Source organism: Poeciliopsis prolifica, unplaced genomic scaffold, assembly GCF_027474105.1.
Source record: "Poeciliopsis prolifica strain line A6 unplaced genomic scaffold, Auburn_PproV2 SCAFFOLD002, whole genome shotgun sequence".
Lineage (NCBI taxonomy): Eukaryota > Metazoa > Chordata > Actinopteri > Cyprinodontiformes > Poeciliidae > Poeciliopsis > Poeciliopsis prolifica.
In genome coordinates, this window is record NW_026562377.1 from 18,126,304 (window position 1) to 18,149,499 (window position 23,196).

The 23,196-nt window shown below is 40.9% G+C and overlaps 3 protein-coding genes across 6 annotated transcripts in view; all 3 read left to right on the plus strand.

The window, feature by feature from the left end:
• dot1l (DOT1-like histone H3K79 methyltransferase) overlaps positions 1-8,004 on the plus strand; it is a 29,779-nt gene extending 21,775 nt beyond the window's left edge. For 3 of the 4 annotated variants that reach the window (XM_055046929.1, XM_055046936.1, XM_055046947.1), the window contains 4 exons: positions 178-251; positions 344-994; positions 1,986-2,808; positions 3,914-8,004. In XM_055046929.1, the coding sequence (XP_054902904.1) occupies positions 178-251; positions 344-994; positions 1,986-2,659 (1,399 nt within the window). In that variant the 3' untranslated portion in view covers positions 2,660-2,808; positions 3,914-8,004. The remainder of the gene's footprint in view (positions 1-177; positions 252-343; positions 995-1,985; positions 2,809-3,913) is intronic. The other variant, XM_055046956.1, reaches the window with a different exon arrangement.
• Positions 8,005-10,435: 2,431 nt separating this feature from the next.
• amh (anti-Mullerian hormone) lies at positions 10,436-13,294 on the plus strand. The gene is made up of 7 exons (XM_055049214.1): positions 10,436-10,607; positions 10,677-10,895; positions 10,992-11,161; positions 11,826-11,937; positions 12,014-12,113; positions 12,190-12,629; positions 12,732-13,294. The coding sequence occupies exons 1-7, from the start codon at positions 10,559-10,561 to the stop codon at positions 13,130-13,132; spliced, it is 1,491 nt and encodes a 496-aa protein (XP_054905189.1). The 5' UTR covers positions 10,436-10,558; the 3' UTR covers positions 13,133-13,294.
• Positions 13,295-16,469: 3,175 nt separating this feature from the next.
• On the plus strand, positions 16,470-22,763 carry oaz1a (ornithine decarboxylase antizyme 1a). The gene is given in 6 exon segments (XM_055049229.1): positions 16,470-16,650; positions 20,801-20,867; positions 20,869-20,955; positions 21,041-21,216; positions 21,535-21,620; positions 22,176-22,763. Coding segments are annotated over 6 exon segments (654 nt in total). The 5' UTR covers positions 16,470-16,543; the 3' UTR covers positions 22,307-22,763.
• Positions 22,764-23,196: the final 433 nt, after the last annotated feature.

Sequence of the window (23,196 nt, forward strand, 5' to 3'; positions counted from 1 at the left end):
GGGGTGGGAGGGAAAATCCATATTTTCCAAAAATGTAATTGTCAAAAGCCTGTCATTAAAACGAAAGAATTTAAGTGATTAAGTTTGAATTCTCACCAGAGTTGCATACCTTCTCATTTCATCATGCGAGTTGTACCACATGGCTCATGTTTGTTTTGTTTGTCCCTTCTCTTTTAGCATCGAAAGAAAAATAGCCACTATATCACTGGAAAGCAGAGATGGCCATTGTAGACTGCTTGATGGGGAACGAGGTAAGAAGAGAAAACGGCACGTTTTGGGAAACGTTTTGCTCATTTAGCCTTTTGTTAGTTGTTAGGAAATCGACTGTCTTCTTTCCACCCAGGAAGGAAATCTGGTAGCAGCAGTGGTAACAGTACAGGCAGTGAGGCTTCCTCTTCATCCTTTTGTTCAAACAGCAAGTGGAAATCAACGTTTTCCCCCATATCAGACCCCAAGCAACCCAACTTGGACCTCAGGCAGGGGGGCTCCCCGTTCAGCTCTGGGGGCTCGAGCCGAAGCACAGACTCCGATTCGGATTACAAGCAGCAGAATGGGAGGAAAGCGGGCGACGGGGATTCCTCCAGCTACATGACCCCCAACCCTTTCCTCAGTCAGGAGACGGGAACGTGGGCGGTAGCAAGCAGCGGCGTCCAGGGAGGGACCGCTTCAGACCAGCGGCAGGTCCTTCAGAAGCAAAAGGGCCCCCGCGACTGGGAGCTGAAGACCACCAGCAGCATTGCCAGTCAGAACCTCTTCATCGCTGCCGCCACCAGCGGAGGCAGCATTCTGAATGGGAAGGTTGGGGGCAGTCCTGTGGCGGTATCCTCAACCACTGGGTCAGCGATGGGGCAGTACCTGGGCTCCCAGTTCCCACTTGGAGGAGCCTCTGTCCTGCAGTCCTTGTTCGGGGCCCAGACGGGTGTCTCTGTGAACGGGACCTCCCGGCTCGTGAACGGCTTCTCCAGCGCGGGGCTGGCAGGGGGAGCAGCAGGAGGTGAGCATCACTGATTATCTAGCAGGTTATCATCAAATGTAGGAGCAGTCAGAGTGAGGTGTTAGTTTCATGCATGAGAAGGGTGAGCGGGAACACAGCGTTGCTCTGTTTTTTTTGTTTTTATTTCTGAATGACAGACTTTCTGTGCTGCTTTGCTTCCTACATGGACTGGCTGCTTGAATGATGCAATTAGAAACACCCCGGGACAATGTTAGGAACGAATGAAGAAATTCTGAAACAAAAGTGAATAGAAAACTCAAACAATTGACAAAAAGAGTTGGAATGTTTAATACCTTGTCATTTTCCTGGGGTGTATATATTTGAGATTTGTATCAGAGTCAGTTTGCTGAAACCCGTTTTTCCATAAATTAATTTAATCTCTTACAGGGCTGGGCATTTATTGCAAAAAACTTCTTATCATGATAAGAATTTAGATTTATTGTTGGCTTGGTAAATTTCAAATAATGTTAAATACAAAACAAAATCATTGAAAATGTTCTTTTTCTCCACATAGTTCCACGAAAGAATCAGAACATTTCAGTAAATTGGAAGATGTGACAAAGAGCAGTCACTGTGCAGTTTAGTGATGTAAATCTTTCAGTAAGTGGTGTCCTGAAGAATCCCGTTTCAAATGGGAAGGCCTTTCAAAAATCATGTCTGTGGTGCTATGAATGCTGTTCCATGCAAAGAAGTAAAGTAGTATCATTTTTAGCATTATCACTGTAGTACCACAAATTATCGCAATAAAATTCAAATTTCTTGGCCCACCCATTTTCTCTGAGCTTTTGCAGCTAGCAGTGAACTGACTCTGTTTGCTTTTTTTTTTTTTTTTTTTTTTTTTGCCCGCTTGTCTCAGACTTGCCTGGCGCTTGTGCTCAACCCGGCTCAGCCCTTGCTTCTCTCTTTGTCCCCCTCTCCTCGCTCTCTCCGCTGCTGTCATCTGCTCTGTCTTCTTCCGCTCTCTCGCCCGTTTCTGCTGTGTGATTTGCAGGTATTTTTCACCATGTGGTTCCCTCAGCGTCCTCCCATCAGTTTGGGGCGACGCTGTCCACCTCTGGAGGCCTCAGCTCTCTGCTCAGTCTCTCCTCCTCTTCCTCTGCCTCCATCCAAACCCAGCAGCACACCACTGCTCCGCCTGCCCCCACGCGCCTCACCTCCGCGTCTTCATCTGTCTCACTCTCGCCGTCCCAGGCCCAGCACAGCCGCACGCAGTCAGTGCTGCACAGTCCCTCCCCTCCCACTCTCTCGCTTCCCCCTCCACCGCCCCTTCACAGTGTCCCTTCCTCCTCTTCCTCCTCCTCTTCCTCCGCAGCCTCCACACACCCTGACGTCTCGTCATCTTCTCGGTCAGACCCCCTCCACCCATTACGTCTGCCCCAGCCGTCCCTCCATCACCAGCGAATACACTTATCTCTCTCGCTTTCCATCACCACCTCCTCCACTGCTTCAACTTCTGTCTGCACCACTGTCGCTGCTTCCCCCTCCCTCCCCTCTTCGTCTCTGTCCACCTCGTCCTCGTCTCGTCCATTCGCAGTGCACTACTCCCCCCGGTTGCCCCTGCCCCCACTGCCGAGCGCCTCAGGCGGTGGCGGGAGCATGTGGAGGACTCAGGGCATGCATGGGCCCCACGCCGCCGCCCAAATCCCCGGCTCCCGGCCCAGATAGCGTTTGGGCCAAGGGGCAGTGGGGAAGAGGGGATGAAGAGGGGAAGGGAGGAGGGCGATCAGTGGGTGGATAGAGAAAGATAGGGAGAGAGAGAGACAGGATACCTGTTTTCCCTGTTTTTCTACCAGCTGTTGTTCAGAATGAACAAGGTAAGAAGAATAACGAATGTCTCGAGTGTTTTTATTTTTAATCATTTCAGAGTGTGTCTTGTTAAGGTATTCACGCCCCTTGACCAGACCATATTTTGTCAGGGTGCTGCAGCGAAAATCTCTGTTTTAGTAGGATTTTATGTTAGACCTAAAAGTAGTACATAACTTAAGCGCACTCAAACTCTTTTGCACATAAGAACTGAAAAAACGTGGTAGGCATTTTTGTTGTTTTGCTGCAACCTAACCCGTAAAGGACTTGACACACGGAGTAACAAACGTATCGCAATGCTGACAGCCAATGTCCTGAAATATTTGTCAAAGTTCTTAGCATTCGGCCTTGTCCTTAGTCTGGACCCCATCCCTGCTCTCATTTCTCCTGAGAATGTGGGATTCTTTAGAGAAAAAGTGCAAATTATTCACCGGGATGTGTATTTCTAGGTTCAACACAGTAACATTCAAAACTTCAAGCTTTGGTAACTTGTCAATCTTACCAGCTATAAAAGCTATACAACTTTTGTAGCTTTTTTTTTTTTGCTAAATTTGCAACACTGTTACTTGAATTTAGTGTGCCTGTATAGGCCACTTCTTCTCAGCACTGCTGCCACCTATTGACCCGGCCCGCCAATGGAACAAGCATGAATAAAGACATTTGTACTAAAACCTCCTGCCCATACACGAATCGCTGAACCAAACCCATCCTTGGCCCGTCTGCTCTGGTCGTTGATCTTCATGTTCCTGTTTGTCCCCTTACATTCTCAAGCAGAACAGTTGAATTTATGCTTAATTTTTTTAATTTGTTTTACTGGTTTGGTGACTTTTGAAAGCAGATTGTTGGACTAGATATAATTTGTATTGTACCTGAGTAGAATATTGTTCATTTGTTCAAATGTTTGATAGCCTTCCACTTCAGATATTCATAACGTTTTTTTTTTTGTTTTATCACATAAAGTTGCGGTAAGCTCCTTTAAATTGGTATTTGTACCATGACCAAATATGAGAAAGGCTCAAGGGGCGCAAAGACTCTGCCTGCCTGCTGCTTTGCTGTTGCTGTGTGAAATGTCCTGAGTGACCAACTGTGTCGTTTCTCTGTGTGTAATTGTTGCAGGTAATTGATGCGAACTACCTCAGCAACAACATAAACTATGCAAATGTCCAGGCGTGGACCAAGGCACACTCCTCATTTACTGGTGCTTCAAACTGTCTGCACTACCCAACCGCCTCCAAGACCGGCTTCTTACGGGGAAAATCTGGGACACGCGCACACACACACTCACACTAAGGACCACTGTGGTCACCTGGAGCAGAATCTGCAGTCAAGAGTCTTGCTTCTGTTTGATGAATGAAGATTTAAAATCTGAAAGTCAGCCATCAGAGAGAGAAATGATTGTATTAGTTTCATCTTAAAGGTGCTCAGATATAATTGTGGTAACAAGAAAGGAAGAAAATCCTTTCGAAAAATGAAATCACAGCATGAAGCACACATCCTGTCAGCCTAATCAGGTGCCACACTCCTTCCAAAGCTTCACTTAATGTGTGTGTGTGTCTTTGTGTGTGTGTGTGTGTGTACGTGTCTGTACATTGAAACACACAACGCAGAGCCAGTTGACTGAACGGGGCTCAGATATCATGCAGCTTTGCCTCGCTGCATGCATGTTCTCTTATCCATTCTTCCCTATGAAGTTGAGCACGTGTTGCTTTTCTTTCTTTTTTTTTCTTTTTTCAGTCTGAAGCAAGATGAGGATCATTTGGTTTAACTTCACACTGGATGTTAAGGATGCAGATGTTTCAGTCTTGGGTGGTTAATTTGACACCCTGATATGTTTTCTAAAAACCAAAATCAGATCATTTTGATTGCCTGATGCATTGATTATGAATTGAAATTCAGCTGGAGTCAAATCAGACATTGGAATGAGGTGTGATTGACTGTATTTTCATCTAATATCAAGCATTTAGCATATCAGCAAGACTTTCTTTGTGATACTTATTAAGAGAAGACATCTCTTCTCTTAATAATTTAACTAATGAGTGAAAAATATGGAAAACATCTGTAGATGTTGCAACAATGTTCTGATTTTTAGTCCTAGCGGTTCACATTACCAGTCGAGTATGTTTCAATCTAAGCAGATGAAATGAAATGAAATTCACTAAGTCGCGTGGCTCTCTGACAAGGCAGCTGCTCTGCAGCAGCGGCTTGCTGTCGGAGTTTAGTTGGAAGTTTGTGAAAAAGCTTAAAAGCAGATGTACATAATTAGAGAATTCAACTAGTTTCTCTATTTATTGAGATTTCTGTTTCTGAGTCAGTTTAGTTAAGTCACACTACTACTTGGAATCATTTCTGCAGCCGGGTTTTTTTTTTTGTTTTTCTTTTTAAAACAGAACTTAAGCTAAATTTTGCCCTATTTATCTTTGCTGCGCTTGGTAGAAACAACCACGCACACATACACAGGCAGACATGCAAAACCCTCGCACACTGGCAAAAAGACAAAAAACAACAACGAAAAAAATTTAATTACAGTGACCACAAAAAAACTACTGGACTCCCTTCACACATTTGTTTGCTTGTTAATTGTCTTTTTTTTTTTTGGTTTGTAAACAATGTTTGTACTGTGAATGTGATTCATTCTCCAACTGTATAGTTGTGAATAATTCAGAAGATTATTATTTATGCTGTCCGTCTCTCCTTTTTGCCTTGGTGTTTGTTCTTCATTCTGAATTGTGTTGACAAAGTAGAATGCAATAGTGTGTGCGTGTGTGTGTGTGTGTACTTGACTCACAGTCTGAAAACAATGGTGCTAAGTTTGGACTGTGCCTGATCTTATTTATTGTAAATAGAAATCAGAAAAAAGAAACAAAAAAAACCCAATTTGAATACTTGGTGCTCTACACAGGGACATTCGTTAGGCCGTATTTTTTTTTGGCATTTCTTTTCTCATATTTAATATGCTTTTGTCTCAGTTTTTAGCCTAGTGTACAGCAGTAGGTGATGATAAAGCTCTCCAGTAGCTGCCTCAGAGTCTGAGGAAATAGGTGTTGATGTTTCTCCTACAGAGGGTTTTCATATATATAGTCGGACTGCTTTTTCTCTCAGAAGTGAGCTTCTTATCTCTCAGTGAATAAGGCACACTGTTTTTATATATTTTTTTTTTGTCGTTGTAAGTCTCCCATCAAAGTTTTATAAAGTATGTATCTATTTACATTACATCTATATAAGTAAATAAATATATATGTATATAGCTATAAAAATATATACATATATATAGAGAGAGTAATGAGGGATGTTTGGTGCTCACATTCTGACCCTTATTTTCAGCCTGTTAAAACAGGAGGCTTGAAGCCAAGCTAAGCAAAAGCATTACCACCTTGGGACCTTAAACATGGCAGCGCAGCACCACCTGAATCCTCGTGATGTGAACAAGACAGGACTAGATACTCAAAGCGTGCGCGCGTTCGTACTTAAGCGCTCGCGCACACACACCGGAGCTGTCGCTCGGGACACGCTTCAAATCCAGCACTAGAACTGTTATCACTTTAATCAGGTGTTTTTAACTCTTTGTTTTCTTTGGTTTTGGACCCAAATTCTGCAGAAGGAGAAAAAAAGAAAAAGAAATGGTGCTTCTGTTTCAATGCAACGTCACTTCAGTTTTTACTGACTCGGATCTTTTTACTGGTGCATATAAACGCCACGTCGGCGTCTTCTCCAACACTTGATCTCTTCCTGATGGGGCCGAACTTTGTCAAGCGACCGTGTTGTGTAACCGCGAGCAGACGTGCTGATGTAAAGTGCTGTTGATGGTTGAGAGCAGCAACGCTTCCTTTTAAACCTGCTAGAGGAATTGCACTTGAGCTCAGTTTGTGTGGGTGCCGGGTTTTTGTTTCACCTTTCTCCCCGCTCTTACTGGTGCATATCTAAGGGAAGAACATTGAAAGCTTAATAGTCAAAACCTCCTGTCCTGTGCACTCCCCATGTAAACCAATGTTCTCACATGTGAGTGTTTAAACGAACAGAAGTAAGTCATTTTCAGACGTAGTTAGAGACTAGTCCATTTGTTACCAGCACTGAGAGGTATTTTGTAATTATTGTTGATGCTGTTTGGATAATTATTATTTTTTTCTCTCTCTCTCTCTCTTCCTATTCTTGGTGTTTGATACAATTGCAGTTACATGTAATGCTTTCTATGGTGTATGCAGATTCCTGTCAGGTTTTATTCCTACTATTCAGACGGACGGCACGGTGCTCTCCATCACTTAAAATAAAGAGTTGCAGCTTTTGTTAGATCCTACCCTCTTCCTGTTTTATGGTTCCAACATGTTCAACCTGAGCTCACTTTGTTGCTTTCCGGGCGGCCCAGTCCGACTCCTCGGGCTTTCACTTGGAGGTGATTCGATGCATGTGCCACGAAAGAAAAGTCTGTGCTATAAAAGGTTAAACATGCTCAATACAGGTTTCAATCAGTTTTGTAGTTACATGCAGAAATATATAAAATTTAAGCTTTTTTTTTTTTTTTTGCAACTCTCCTGGTACGTCTTTGGTAGATGAGTTTTTGCACTCAATGCTGTTTACTTCGAATCCTGCCAAAGGTCTTAACTCAGGAACCTTCCAGCAGTTTTCTACAAACAACTCTTCTTTTTCTTTCTATTTTTATAAAAGTGCATGTAGTCCCTGTAAAGTCTAAGCTCAGGACAAATTAACTGTGAGCATGCTTTAAAGCAAAAAAAAAAATTTATAAAAATTTGTCGGCGATGTCCTCCGACTGACTCCTTCTGGCGCATGCGTCCACATTCCCAGGTGAAGTCGAGCCCTTGTGAGTCGCTGTGACCTCCGAAAAGTCGTGAAATGTGCTTTCGACATCTTCCTCATCTCACAAATGCCTCTGTCTCGGGATGTGTCACCAAGAAGGAGGTTGGTCGTCCTCTCTGTCCAGGTCCCTTCAGCTGTGTCGGGACGGGCAGCGTGGGACAGACGTAACCTCGCCGGTGCGCGTGGTGACTGATTGGTGAAGCCAGGGCAGGTTTGAGGTGCAATAATGGCAAACCTACTTCCCAAAAGGCCCTGGGTTTTTCCTGAAACAATTGTTACTGTTTGATGTTGGTGCTTTTATCCTATGATGTACAAATGAAACAAATGGAATTAGTGGAGGGTTTTTTTTTTCCTGCCTTTTATGTTTATTAATAAAAATGTTTCATATGATATTGACACATCTTGGTGTTCAGTGTATTTAATCCTGACTCGAATGTGTGTTTAATTGGGAGATGCATGGATTTTCAACAAAATTAATATCTGCCTGTATAAATACACAAGCAGGGTTTCTGAAGGATTCTAGGAGAACTATTTGAAATCAAGACTTCAGATAAATTAAATTCACCCCCAGCAGGCAAAGTTAAATTAATTTTTTATTATTGTTTTGTACCCGGCTTCATCACCTTACAGCAAGGGTGTCCACAGAGGGCTGTTTGTGGCCCTCTTAATGATTTTATGTGGCCCCTGAGCACAATGTCCTGCACTTTATTTTTAATACAGAATTTGTAAAACTAGAAAACAAACATTTTACAATGTGAGAAGTACAGCAAAAATATATATATATTTAAACATGTTTCTGCACTCATTTTATTTTTGTAGTAAATATAACCACGGATCTGGCAACGTTAAGTAAAAAGGATACTTTGGTGCTGCCATCCACTGATTGATGCAGCTAGAGCTTTAGAAGGAAGAGATTCTTGTTTCTTAGAATAAATCATTTTGTCTCTCCCTGAAAGGAAAAACTCATAAATACTTCACATGCTTGTCTTATTATAATGCAAGTGAACCTTTTGTATGATTTGGATTTATTCATTTTCAGTTCACTTTTTCACAACAGTCTTACTATTTGAAACATGCAAGTATGTTCCAAGTCGTCATTTGACGGATAAAATAGAACAAGATGCATTGAGTTTATGTTTTTTCATTTGTAATAAATACATTTTCAGCTTCACATTTTTTGTCACGAGGGCAACTTTAATGTGGATACTGTCGTGTTAGAGTAAACTTCATATTAATTTATTTTGGTGGTTTTTGGCTTTGAGTGAATTTGTGGTTCCGTGTGAAACTTTCTCATGAGTAAATAGTGCATAATGCAACAAGAAAAGTTTTATTGTAGTTGTCTAACCATTTGTAAATTAGTTTCAGCAAATGTCAGAAAGTACAAATAAAAGATGTATCATCTGAATTACACACAGGATGAAAAAATGAAGTTGTATTGAAGACTTTTAAGGCCTGAAATTAAGAATATTAACAACCCAAAAAGAAGCAGTGATTTTAAGCACAGATTGCTGACAAGGACTCCTTTCACATTACTCCCAACTTTAATAAACTTTGATGATTCAATTTAAGAGACCAAGAGAAAGCAGCAAATCATGCTTCCAAAAATATCTTTCATAGCTAAATTTGAAAAACAATGACAAGCTTCCAACCCCGCTTTTACGCTGATGGCCCATAGTTAGTCTGCAGAGTTTTGCCTGTGTCTCATGAAGTCTCCTGGTCCAGGGACTCAGCAGGCGAATCAAGGATAAGCTTATGGGGGAGTTTGGAGGAGGGTTAGATTATAGAACAATGTCCTCAGTTTTGAACACAAACTCTCCATCCAGTCCATTCATTTTCCAATAAGATTTGGCAAAGCTGTAACTGACAGGATCAAATGTCATGTTCATGACGCTAAATAAAAAAAGCACACCGCACCTTTCAGATCATTTGTAAAAACAGAACAAAAAATGCATTCAAAGCCGTTTGTCGTTGTTCTTCCATTTCAACACTGCGCTCTCTTATGAATACATAACATTGCCATTTTTCCTGAGAAAATGAAGCTTTCTCTCCTGCCACTTGGTGCTGACAGAGTAGCGATGTCCATGAATAGGTCTTTCCTTTATCTCCTGGGATTCAGAGGCGCTTCATCAGCCCTGAGACCTTGACTGTCTGCAAAACAAGGCTGGATTGGTGAGAACCTGGAGGGAGTAACGTCTCTATAGGGAATCTGTTTCCCCTGTCTGCTACAATTTCAGATACTCCATAGCCGGAACTATTTCACTGAATAACACGAATGGTAGTGTCGTATTCAGTTTATTTATTTTTTTGTATTATTATTTATTTATGTCCTTTTATTGTAATGTTCAATCAAATGATTTTTGAAATCCAATTCTGAAACGTCCAAAAGGAGAAATATATTCCTTATGAATAAATTCCTTAATTGGGATCAGTAAAAGTAGTAAGTGAAAACTTTTGGTACACTGCTATTATATTTTAATCCTGTGTTTAAAACTAATAATAGATTTGAAAACTTTCATTAAGCTCCATGTGAGCCATGCTGTGTTAACTGTGTTTCCTGGGAAGTACTTTGTAGAATTGTAGATGTAATTTTTCAACACTTGTAAGCTGTGTTGTGTTCTGCTCCTTCGTTGTATTTGTGGAGAAAACGACACCTAACTTACACCTTTTTGTTTCCACTTAAATCCTCCCTTTATGCTTGTTTTTGCTCTGACTTTTCAAAGTTAAAGATCTTCAACAAGCCACCCTTGACCTGCCTTCTGCCTTTCTGAGCGGTGAACACTTCAAGGACACATCAGCTGCCTTTTTTCTTTTAATCATCTCAGTGCCCCACTCCTCTGTTAGTGAGAAGGAAAAGGTGGGAGGATGTTACTCCCATCCGCCTGAGCTTGACCCAAACTTAATAGGCAGCTCGGAGACGTCTGACCGCACAGGTGTTCGCGCCGCCAGTGAAACATGTTCTTGTTGGTCCTGCTCTGGAGCAGCTTTGGTCCTCCAGTAACAGGTCAGGCATATGCCCATATCTAGCTTGCTTGTTCTGCAGCTCTTCTCATTTGATCCCTACACATTCCAGCTTCCGCAGCACATCGGGATGCCCCCTGCTTTGTGGACGACTTGGTGGCAGCTCTCCGTGACGCCACGGGGAAAGACGGTGAACTTCTGGCCAGCAGCCCGGCTTCGTTTGGGATCTGCAGCGAATCCGACAGTTCGTCCCGATCAGTCCTGTCAGAACTCAGCGTAGGAATACAAAGGAACAACCGAAGAGGCCTGGAGGTTTTGGATCCGGCTGCAGGTATTGGCGTCTACAATCTACGACCTTTTTTTTTTTTTTTTTTTAAAGAGATGTGATTATTTTTGCCATGCTTGCATGTTTTTTCTCCTCCACTAGTGCTTGTGTCAGATGAAGATGATCAGGAAAGCATCGTGGTAACCTTTGACCTCCCGCAATCCCAATTGTTGGAGCTGAAACCGGTTCTGGTCTTAGCATTTAAAAGCCCCGCTCCAGATGGAGAGCTGGGCGTGACTTTCTCTAGTCAGTCTCTGCAGCCAAACACACAGGTACAGAAAAAAAAAACACTGCAAAAATGTGGCACATTTTTTATGTGTTAAGAAAATGACCCATATCATGGCAAGTCCAAGAGTGATTTGGCCCCCCTCTTTCAATTGATCACCAATAATTCTTCAAAATGATCTAAGTTTGATTATCATGCTGTTAACTTAATGCATGGTTCGCTAACAAGTTAAGTCATTGCAGAATACAACTGACTTGACCATCAAGTTAATTACATCACATTATGCAGCAAAAAATACAGCATTGAGTGAATTTCAGAAATTGAATGTTTTGTGTTGTTTTGTTTTTTTTTAGTCATAGAAGTTGTATTCAGTGTACACTGCTTCAATGGAAACTACTGAAGTTGGGGGCCATTAAATAATTTTTTTCTTTCAAAGCACTAAAAAACTACCTGTTTTTGTCAGTTATTTTTAGTGATCATCAGAAAACATTTTGAGTGTCGATATTAAATTATGGAAAGGCTGATAAATTAATATATTACTGGCTAGAATATTTGTCCATTTTGAAAAAAAACAAGAATATATTGAAAGCATGTTTTTTTCTTTGTTTTTTTTTTAAATGGGTCATTCTGAATTTAATACCGATATTTTTCCCCCCAGAAGTCGCAGGTTTCACTGTGTTCTGACCACAAGGTTTTTGTTTTTTTTCTAGTCTGCTTGCATTTCAGGGAGGACGCTGTACATCCTGCTAACAGGAAAATCATCTGAGGAAAATGTGGAACAGAAGTGGAATATTTCTGTTCAGGCAAAATCCCCCGGCACGAGTAAGACGTCTTGCTTATTCCTGTTTTCAGTGTCTCGTGTGTCATCTTCGACCTCCTCACGTTTCCTGTCATGCAGGACAAAACTTGACAGACGTGCTCATTGGTGGAAAATCAGGAAGCGACGTTCGCCTGACTCCGCTTCTGCTTTTCTCTGCAGAAACAGGAACCGATACGAGGCTGGTTTGGGTTTCACGTTCCTTCTTTCAAGTGATGTGGCGCTGGATCAAGTTCTCATTGTCGTCTCTGTCTCAGACATGCAAACAGGTCGGGCTCGTCAGCGGCCTCCTCCCAGACGACTTCCCTCTCCTTCCTGTGTGAGCTGAGACGCTTCCTTGATGCCGGCCTGCCGCAGCAACACGCCGAGCCCCCTCTGCTGCGGCTCGACTCCCTGCAGTCCCTTCCTCCCCTGGCTCTTGGCCTTTCCACCAGTGAGGCCCTGCTGGCGGAGCTCATTAACTCCTCTGCCCCGACTATCTTTTCCTTCAGCAGCTGGAGCTCCAGCTTCCCGATCCGTCCTGGCCAGCTGGCCCTCTCCCCTGCTCTGCTGGGGGAACTGGGACAGAGGCTGGAAACGAATGAGGGGCAGATGAGGGAGTTGATAAGGCAGGGAATGGTGCCTCACACAGCATCGGAGAAGCTGGAGAGGCTGAAGCAGCTCAGTGCTTTTCAGAAGCAAGATTCATCAGCAGAAGGTGTGTGGAGGCAAAAGCATCAGCCTCTCGGTTCACATTGTTTAAGCCTGATATTTTTTAAAAAATGAAATAAAACAATATCTAATTTTCCGTTTCAAACAGGAGAGAGCCAGTACTGCGCTTTCCTCCTCCTGAAGGCCCTGCAGACGGTGACCCGTGCGTACAACATACAGAGAAAGCTGAGGGCCACCAGAGCAGGCCCTTCAACCAGGGGCCCCATCTGTGGGCTTGGGAGCCTCACTGTGTCCCTGGAAAAGCTCGTCTTGGGTCCCCAGAGTGCCGACCTCAACAACTGCCGCGGCTCGTGCGCGATTCCGCAAAACAACGGCAACAACCACGCCGTCCTGCTCACCTACCACATCGAGAGGGGGGACGTGAACGAGCGGGGGCCCTGCTGCGTGCCGCTGGCCTACGACCCCCTGGAGGTGATAGACTGGAACGACGAGGGCAGCTTCCTCACAAGCAAGCCCAATATGGTGGCCAAGGAGTGCGGATGTCGCTAAAAGTGTTTCGAAATACCTGAACTATGTTCTTCAGAGGGAAATAAGAGTCGTGTTTTTTTAATATTATTTTTTGCTGCATGCAGTATTTAAATAGTGCCGTAAATTCATATTATTTACATAGATTTCTTTAGCTGTTACTTTCAAGTAAATATTGTACCATGCATGTAACACATATTTTTTTGACTTAAAAAGCACAATCAAAGACAATTACATAGTAATTAAATGATGATACATTAAAAACACCATCTTCAAAGCCACTCTGTGTTTTTTGTCATTTATTCTGGAGTCTGATGAGTCACTTAAAGAAATGTGTAACTTTATATTTGTGTTTCACTCGTTAGCTTTCGGTTTCAAGATCACTTTCTTCCCTATTGGCTTTTTTCTTCTTCGTATTGCCCCGACTTCTTCGGATCCCCACCAACTTGTGACGCTGTCCCATATGGAAAACTGAGGGCAGAAAATAGGAAACATTGATTCTGGTGAGGCAAAGATAAAGCATAATGAATAATATAATACTAAGTCTAAAAAAATAGATCTCTAGACAAGTGGTGGCCGGATGTGGGTCAATAACAATCACACCAAAACTACAAGCTTCAGCAAAATTACAGCTTTTCTGTGTTGTTGTGAGACAGATGAGGGTCTGGAAGAGGCATTCAATAATGATTCACCATGAAGTTACCATCTATTATCCCGCATAAAATTATTTTATAAACATAAAAGCCTTTTTACTTCGTTTCAGGTGTTGGCAGTCATGCTGTAAAAGTCTATCTTGAAATGAGCATAAATTCCCAATTTTGTCCTTTAACACTTTTCAAGAAATATCACCTTACAAAATGCATTATGCCCATGTTTTCCCACATTTTATCAGGTAAGAAATACCAACTAATACAAAAATAGTGTTGCATCTTGTATGCAACAACCCAAAACAAGACAGTGCTTTATTATAAAGTGAAATGGAAATTATCTGACTCCAGCTGCGTCTTATGGGGAATGTAAAAAAAAAAAAAAGAAGTGAAATAAGATGCATCAAATTCCTTTCATTCCACAATTACACACTAATTAGTTGGTTTAGTACAAAAAATACCAACAAAATATACTGAAGTGCAATTTTGTAATGTGACAGTCTGTGAAACGGTTTAAGGATTGTGAATATTTTGGTACTGTGAGTAATTTGCTGCTCAGGTGTTCACCATCAATAGGATGAAAATAATCCACTTTCAAGCATTGTATGAAATGTCTCTGTAGAATCCCAAACCCTAAATATCTTTGTTTTGACAGAAAGAGTTACATAAAAAGGATCAGTGTTGGAGTGACAGATCCTACCTGAGGGAGAGTGCCTGTTTGGAGACAGTCATATAGATACCCGATACCCGTCTCCTCCACAAAATAATCCAGAGCTTCTAAAACACACAAATATAAAACACCCTCAAGTCTGCCGAAACAAACTAGTTGAAGATTAGACAAGAGCTGTCATTTGTTGTGTTCAAAATAGATAACACACCAAAGTATTAGCCGTGGCAGAGTCACTAAATATCTATGCTGTGGTCGAACCAGTTATTGAAATAATAAAAACAAAAACACAACAACAATCTGACAGCCTGGGTTTGAACCACGTGTGAACATAAAATGTATAAAAGTGATGGCGAGCACTCACCATGAACTTCGTTTACTCCTGAGCTCACCAGAATCACAACCAGCGCCACCACCAAACAGCGGTTCATCGTGAATCCCTTCCATGGATTTGGAACATCGTTCAAATTTTCAATGGACAGAATCCGCTCATAAGACACTACGGAGAGACGGAAACGGGTCAAAGAATTTGGAGTGGTGTCCACACACTCAGATGGCTGCACATGGTGGACATTGGTATTACTTCTGATTTGTTTTTCTTTATTTGTTCCAGGCCTAACTTCTGAATTCTCAGAATTGGGATGAAACCTTGGTCCAAACTCGATCTGTTTTGAAAACAAAGAATCAAAAAGGTAAATGTTGTTTTTCCTCTTGCAAACCATGCTCCAACAGCATGATTTAAAAGGTCTAAATTGGGGCCTGCAAACACATGGAGCTATAAAAATTTGTTATACATCAGCCATCAGAAAGTACACATACCTGAGTTTCTCTTTACCAAGATGCAAGGGTCGGAAAAGTTATGATCCCTGTTTTGAGTCGAGTAGAGGGGAAGTGTCACGCAAACCCTTCAACGTGGTCCTGAGCTTCTTGACTGACAGCAACAGAAGAGAGGCACGGGGTGAGGGGCGGTGAGACGAAGACAACATCCCTAATACTTACCAGCAGCTGGAGAATTGTGCTAGAAGTAGCAGTAGCATATCGAGCCCCACAAAGCTATTCATACCCCCTTGATATTTTTTATTGGGAGCACTGTTTAATAGAGCAATCAATTACAATTCTCAAGCCTCACCACAGAGGCTCAGTTGGTTTCAGGTCTTTAAGTCATTCCAACACATGAATATTCAATGACAGCACTAGCTTTATGTGCAGGGTCACTGTTCTGCTGGAAAACGAGCCTCTTCACCAGGCTCAAGTCTTTGACTGATTCTGACAGGTTTTCTTCCGAGTATTCTCTGTATCTAGTTTTACCCATCGTACCATCAGCTCTCCCAAGCTTTTCCATTTCACCTGCTCAATCACAAAGACACAATATTTCAATGAAACAACAAGGTGTGATTTTTGATGAAAATGGATCAGGATATTGAAAGGACATTAACAAAAGAAAGGGACACAATGTCCCAAACTTAATAGGGTCAATTTAATTCTACTTTCTCTGTCTATGTATTATTATTATTAATCTTTTTTTTTTTTTTTTTTTTGTATTCTCAGCTTCAAGATTGGGATGTGGGACACGTTTTTCTCCCAAAACACTTTCTGTTTAACCAAGTTTCATGCATGGGTGAATACAGGCTCAGAAAATAACCCTAACAGAACTATTACACTAACAAGAAGTCTCACTTTAAGTTGAACTGTAGGTGTGTGTGTCTGAGTCTGGTGTGTTTTTGATCAAAATATGATTGTCCTTCAGGTACTTGCATTTTTCTTCGAATAAGAAAAATGAATTTAGATTTATTGTAATTAATATACAATAAATCTACTCATAAATGTATATTTTTCCAACATGTTTCTCAAAATATTTGTCAACACTATTAAAACTGCATGTCATTTACCACAGAAACAAATACATTCAAACATTGCAAGACAAACTAAAAAGGCCCAAACGTGGAAGTGATATTAAACAGTTTCACCGGATCATTTAAATGGTCTGGTTGCCTCGTCCCGATACGTCACGGTGATCGGGACACTCCCCTGACTGATCAGCCGCAGCGCGCAGCCCCGACTCTGGCATCAGCCGACGAGGAGCGGAGACGGAGCGAGCAGCCTGTGGCGGACGCTGGCCGGATGGTTAAATCCAACCTACAGACGATTTTGAATAGTCACTGTTTTGTAAGAGAAAAAGAAAGACCCGAGATGCCTGTTATTGAGCAGTCAAGTAATAAACCCGAAAGGTATGTCGGTGTCGGCTGTTTTTAGGAGAAAATAATAAAAGAAAAACAAAGCTAAATGCTAAGTTATAAAAGCTGCGGCCTAAGCAAGGTGTACTACTGTCTATTTACTGGAACGACTGGTACAAGTCATGTATGTTGCTCACAATAACGCGATGTTACGTGGTCGTTGACGCTCCTAAACAGTTGTCAGGACTTTTTTTTATTTGACAAAAGTTTATAAATGATATATAAACAAAATAATTGATATACCTAATTGAAATTTAAATATATACTGTACATTGGTGCTCAGCAATTAGACAGAAGTCACGTAACGTTGTTGACAGTCATCGCTCCTATTAGCCGGCTAATGCTAACCGAATGGCTAATACGTGCTACGCAACTGAAATTGTTAGCCCGATGCTAAGTGCTACATGTTAGCTGTTCGGAGCAAGATTAGCTTTGTATTTATTTTTAATCGTCAAATGAAAAACATTTAAGGCTTAAATGGTTAAATTGCCATTCAGTCGCATCGCGGATGCGGATAAAATTGTCCGTATTGTGCCCACGCTTGCTAACCTTCACTGGGTTATGTCATCGATGTTGGTTTTTGTTGCTGACATGAAAAGAATGCGTTGTTTTTGATAGTTGGCACAAAAGCGTAACGCTTGCGTTAAATTGTACAGCATGCCGTAGTGCATTTGTATGAAAACACTTAGGAGACCGTCATTTTATTTACTTTGTTAGTTTTATACCAACCGACGTCGTGATGAGTCGTTTTTACCCCCATGTTTCTCGCATGCTTACAAGTGCTTGGAGATTTCCAGAAAATCAATTTTTTAAGAGCTTTATTGGCCAACCAGGCGAAGGTGCTCTGACTATTTCCAGCACCCTTTGTCTCCACCTGATTCTGATTTTTGGCCTCTACAGTGATCGATGTTCACTCGGGTTTGTGGATTATAGATGTCGGGTTTAATTAAAACGTCAACAGGGCAGATGAGCTCATTTACGCCATGAGTTGTGTTTTATTAGCCCGTTTTCCCTGTTCCGTGTTGAGGCGTTGTTGCTCAGGTTCTGTTCTCACGGGATTTTATTCAGGCGATCGGTCCAGTTCTGACGTCTTTAAAAGCTCTCGAAGGAAATTTCCACTGCACTGCGAAAGGGGGTGGCATAAAGGACTCTGAGGCAGCTAATGATACACAGTGTACATTTGCTCTTGGACGGCACAGTTACTATTGTTATCATGGCTTTAACCTTGACCAATTATTCCACTGTATGTATTGATGAGTTATGTAACATTTTCATATGCCCAATGTACATTTTTCAAAATGCTGTTAGAGCGTTAAGTGGTGGACATTAAATGAATGTTGATTGTTTATGAGGGAATAAGTCTCAAGTTTTTATAATGACTATTTCTCAATCATGCCAGATTTATTGCCATCTATCTGTTGGCTGAGTCAGACTGGGGTTATGTAACCACTTGTGGTAGATGATCAGAGCTTTTTTTAAAAAAATTTTTAATTGAAATTAAGTAGTGCTTAGAAACACAAGTGTGTCCAAAGGTTTGAGCTCACATCGAGTAATTAGGATTTTGTGGCTGATTTTTGTTCCTATTTAAGAACTATAATAAATGCAGTAAACTATAATTTTAGTTTATTTTTTCCCCTTAAGTTTTATGATTTTTTAATTCCATTTATTATAAAGTATATACTAAAAAAAAAAATTGCTGTTTCATAGAAAGACGAGCTAAATGTGTTTGGGTTGAATGTGTGTTTCTGTGCTTGTGTCCCTTGAATAAAAGCTGTTGGTCTGCAGCAGAGACCCTGAGGGGGTCGCATCAAACGTATGTGGCCCTTTTTCACAAACAGCACAGTTCAGTTCTGCTCTTCACAGTTTGGGCGGTTTTCCATTACAGTCAACGGCTCTAGTGGGTGGGGTGACCATGTAGTTGAGCGGTCCTACAGTCAGAAGAGTAGCGCGATGTGATCTGTGTGCAACACAGCGCAAAAAAAGCAGCAGGTCAGATTATTGTAAGGCAGTCACTGTTGACATGCTATGATATTGACCAGAGGTCATCATGTCTTGCCTCCCCATGGGAAAATTTCTAAAATAGGACTTTTAAAATTCAGACTCATGTAAAAAAAATGTGGCAAGTGCAACTAACAGTCTCTGGTGGATTTTCTCTGTAGCGAATGTAGATGCTTACTTTACCTCAATTCTCAGATTTTCTAAAGGTTGTAAACGTTGTCTAAATCCAGAAAGTTCTCTCACAAACCGAGGTTGAAAGTTCAAACGAGTAAAAGGAGCACCGTGACTTTTGCTCTAACCCTAATTTCTCTTATCTGCAGAAATGTCAGAAAAATTAGTTTCCTCTTCTTTTTTTAAAAGCTTTATGTCCCTGAATATTCTCTAACTTTGTTTTTAAACATGTCATTGTTATAGAAAATTGTTAACGGTAAATCTTTTCTCAATAACAGCATTCCACATGAGAGTTGTTATGTCTGGTTTTTAGTTTAGATTTTTAGTTTCTGAACAGCCAATCTGTGGTCAAGGGCAATCAAGATGAAAATTTTATTTTGGCTAAAAGCTGTTTTGTTTTTGTGTGTGTGTTTTGTCCCATCTCCACCTTAGATGGTTGCTCCTACTGGCTTCTTAATAACAGCAAACTTTTTTGTCAAAGGTGTTTTTCTTATTCAGACAGAAAACGATAGAAAGAAGCTGGAAAAGATACATGTAACATTATTTGTTAATATGATTACAACCTTGGTCTAAAGTGGGCTAACACTACCATATGAGAGTTTTATGGTTGGAATGATCTAATCTGACTGAGTTGAACTCTTATCTTAAAACCTTCACTGTCTCAAATAATATTTGACAAAACCTGATATTGCATTGTAACATTGTCAGCCATGAGAATGTGTGTTTGCTGGTTTTAACACACCAACTCCAGACTTTGCACAGCTGTGATATTTGTGTTAGAGAGCATCTTTATGATACTCCGAATGGATCTCGTTCCTAATAGAAACAGACTGATCTTCACGAACAGTGGAAAATGAATGTGGTAATACAAGCATTAGTGCTGAAAGCCAAGCTGAGTCAAAGAGCTGAGTGTATTTTCTCGCTCCACTTTTCCATATGTTGAAAAGTGGAGCGACCTGTTTAGTCAAAGGATAAAGTAGGCCGATGGTTAGACCTGCAGTACAGGACGTCATCCCTCGACAGTTTCAGGAATAAACTGTATGTACCACAGGAAAAAATGGCAAAATACAGGTTGGTTTGGTGGAGTTGGTATTTGCTTTCATAGTTTTCTGTCTAAGTATAGGGAAAAAAACAACAACAAAAAAAAAACAAATATGTTGTTTTCTGACTTTATTTTTGTTTTCTACAGGAAATCTAGATTTTAAAAAAAGTAATTCAGTATAGGCTTTTTATCTTTTATCGTTGATTTACCACAAGTCATTTTTGACCTCAGTGGTTTGTTTCTAAGGGCCTGAGAAGCTCCAGATAAGGGAGCTTGTTTGGAGCTTTTATATCAGATTGGCGGTTTAAACTGGACATTTAGGTCCAAAAACTGCAGGCTTAAACCCTTCAAATAATTAGCTTGCAATTTTAGACCTTCGGCAGCACATTTACGTGTTAGACATGTTAAAATTGAGTGGATCAAATTCAGCCCAAATGTTTGAAAACAGTGAAATGGGATTTTACAACTGGATTTATGGAACATGCAGATGTTTGGATGAGCATAGTATAAGTTTCATTGGAGGAAAAAGGTCATTCAAGGCTAAAGGATCAAGGCTAAAGGATTATATTCAGTTTTCAGCTAATATTTTACTGAAAGGTCACTCACTTCTTTTTAATCAGTCACTACAGAAGTGGCAGTCTTAACATGAACTAACTTCCTGTCTGGGATGTTAATATGCTTGTGTCACATATCACGAGTCAACATGTAGAAAAGTGTCTCTTTTGAAAACCCCAGTCGCTGATTGAACTCTGTCCACCACGTGTCACCTGGTGTTTATTAACTTAAGTGAAGCAAATGTTTTACAGTCATATATCTCTCCGTTGTGTAATGAACACAAAACCTGCCTGCCTGCATTGCAAGTTTGGTTTGTGAGCATCTGAAGACTTCACTTACGATGGCTCCGTCTTTGTGTGCGTCTGTGTCGCTCTCCAGTATCTCCAGTCCCAGGAGGTGCTCCCACTGTTGCAGTAACCCGTGTCCGGGGCCTCTGTGGTGCTCCTGATGCCCCTCACCCACCCCTGAAGATCCCAGGTGGGCGAGGGAATGACCAGCGGGATCGCAATCTTTCAGCAACGCTATTCTACTCTGTATGTGGAACAAGTTTATTTATTTATTTTTTTTTCAGGCAATATTTTTTCTTTTGTGGCGTCTCATCTTTATGTCTCTCCTTAGGATGCTCATTTGTTGGTTCTTGAAGAGTCTCCCCCTGCAAACGGCAGAGTGCGTTTCTTGCTCTTTGAGCCCCGCCGCACTGAAGGCAAACATTGTGTCTGGAGGGCTGCGCTTAAGGGGGGAAACCTTTATGTGGAAATCCCTTCTGGAGCTTTGCCTGAAGGCAGCAAAGACAGGTGAGGGGGAGTAAATGCATCTTTTTCTGCATCTGTGCAGGAACTCTGTTTTTCTTCAACAAATTAAATAGAAGAGACGTTGATCTTTGCTGAAGATGATTGCTGTTATTGTTTTAGTCTGTGACTAAAGTCAGGCCTTTACGGTTTGTACTGTACTAACATAAATATAAATGGGTAATGTGCAAAGAAGTATTTCACCAAAATAGATTTGGATAATTATTAGTAATATGTGCTGTTTTCAGCCATAAACCTGTATAAGGTGTATTGTGATCACCTCAGAGTTCTTAATCCTTTAATAATTGTTATTTTGTCCAACAGTTTTGCACTTTTGCTGGAATTTGCAGAAGAACAGCTACAGGCTGATCACGTTTTCATCTGCTTTCACAAGAACCGTGACGACAGAGGTGAGATGATATCTGTGTGGCTTTGGTTTAACAAATAACTTGCTTAATAATAAACCACTTTGGCTCACAGCAGCAAAACTACTTTTGAAAATAATGTACAGAAATACTGAAATATATTTTATCAGTTTAAACACATTTTGTTTGTGATGTAAAACTTATTTTTCTGGTTTTCCTTTGTTTAAAATGAAATGTTTTCTATTTATATAAAAAGTAAATGTTAAATTCAATGCTTCTCTTTATTAAATGTGGGTTAAGTCCACTAAGTCCAATTTAATGTTTCCCAAAAGTGGGAGCAAATTAGCTGCTGCTTTATGTAGGTTAGGTCATAAAAAGTACATGTGGAAAATTTTGTCAAAATGAATTCTAATAACCAAATGTAGCTTTTGCTGTACAAGAAAATTGTTTTCTTTTTTTCTGTTCCTAAAGGTGTTGAATTATTTCCACACATGCTCCGTGTTGTGTTTAATGTACTCTTACTCTGAGAGAGCTTTATATGTTTCGAAGTGTGTTGAGGTCAAACTAACGAATGTCTCTTCCCTCTCCGTTTCTCCTCAGCATCCTTGCTGCGTACGTTCAGTTTCCTGGGCTTTGAGATTGTTAGACCGGGTCATCCTCTCGTCCCCTCCCGACCTGACGCTTTCTTCATGGCTTACAGCATCGAGCGAGACTCCTCCGATGACGAATAAAATAACGCTGAGCAGTTACAAATGTTTGTTCCTATTTCAATCAACGCCGACATCAGTTCTGCAAATGAGTACATTCTAGACATTAAGTGTGGTTGAGGTTGGTGGTTTTTCTTTTGCCTTTACCTACTGCGTGCTGTGTTTCAGTAAAAGTTGCACTAGAGTTAAGATGTTAAATAGAGCAGGAATGTAAAGCAGAAAGCCTGCATGATATCTGGGCATTACATCCTCACCACCGTTTAATAATGTTCTTGTCCATTCTACCCCTGATTCCTGAATATCTCCACAGTATATTTAAGATAAATTGAAAGCGTACTCATGTAAGTAGATGTTTTCATAGTAATTATCAGTTGATTTTTCTTTTTTCTGTTAATTTTTTTTTAATGTGTGCATGGTTTGCTTTGATCCACTTGGTAGAGATCTGCATGTTGTAACGACTAAATAAAAGTGCTCACCTTAACATGTGGTCGGCTGAGTAATGTCGGTGAAAGCTTGACAGTCAAGGATTTTAGGTGATGCAGAGGATCAGATTTACAGATGGGGGAGTTTATCATGTGGATACTATTGTTTTGTAATGTGAAACTTGAAAACAAAAAAAAGAAAGAAAGTAATTTAGGGTTAAATAGCATAATATGCTGTACAGTGCTGATCGAACTATTCTATACACTTATGGGCATAAAGTCCATCATTTTGAGCTTTGAATGCTTCTCTTTACTTTTTTTCAGGTTTGCATGCAGGTTTTTGTATATGTGTACTACACTAATAGTTTAAATGTCCTTTAGCATACTGGAGAGAAAGTCAAACCTCTGTATAGTCACACCTCTGGCTGGATATTTAACAATTCCTCACAACAGAAATGGTAGAGTTCATTCCAATCGATTGTTTTCCTGATA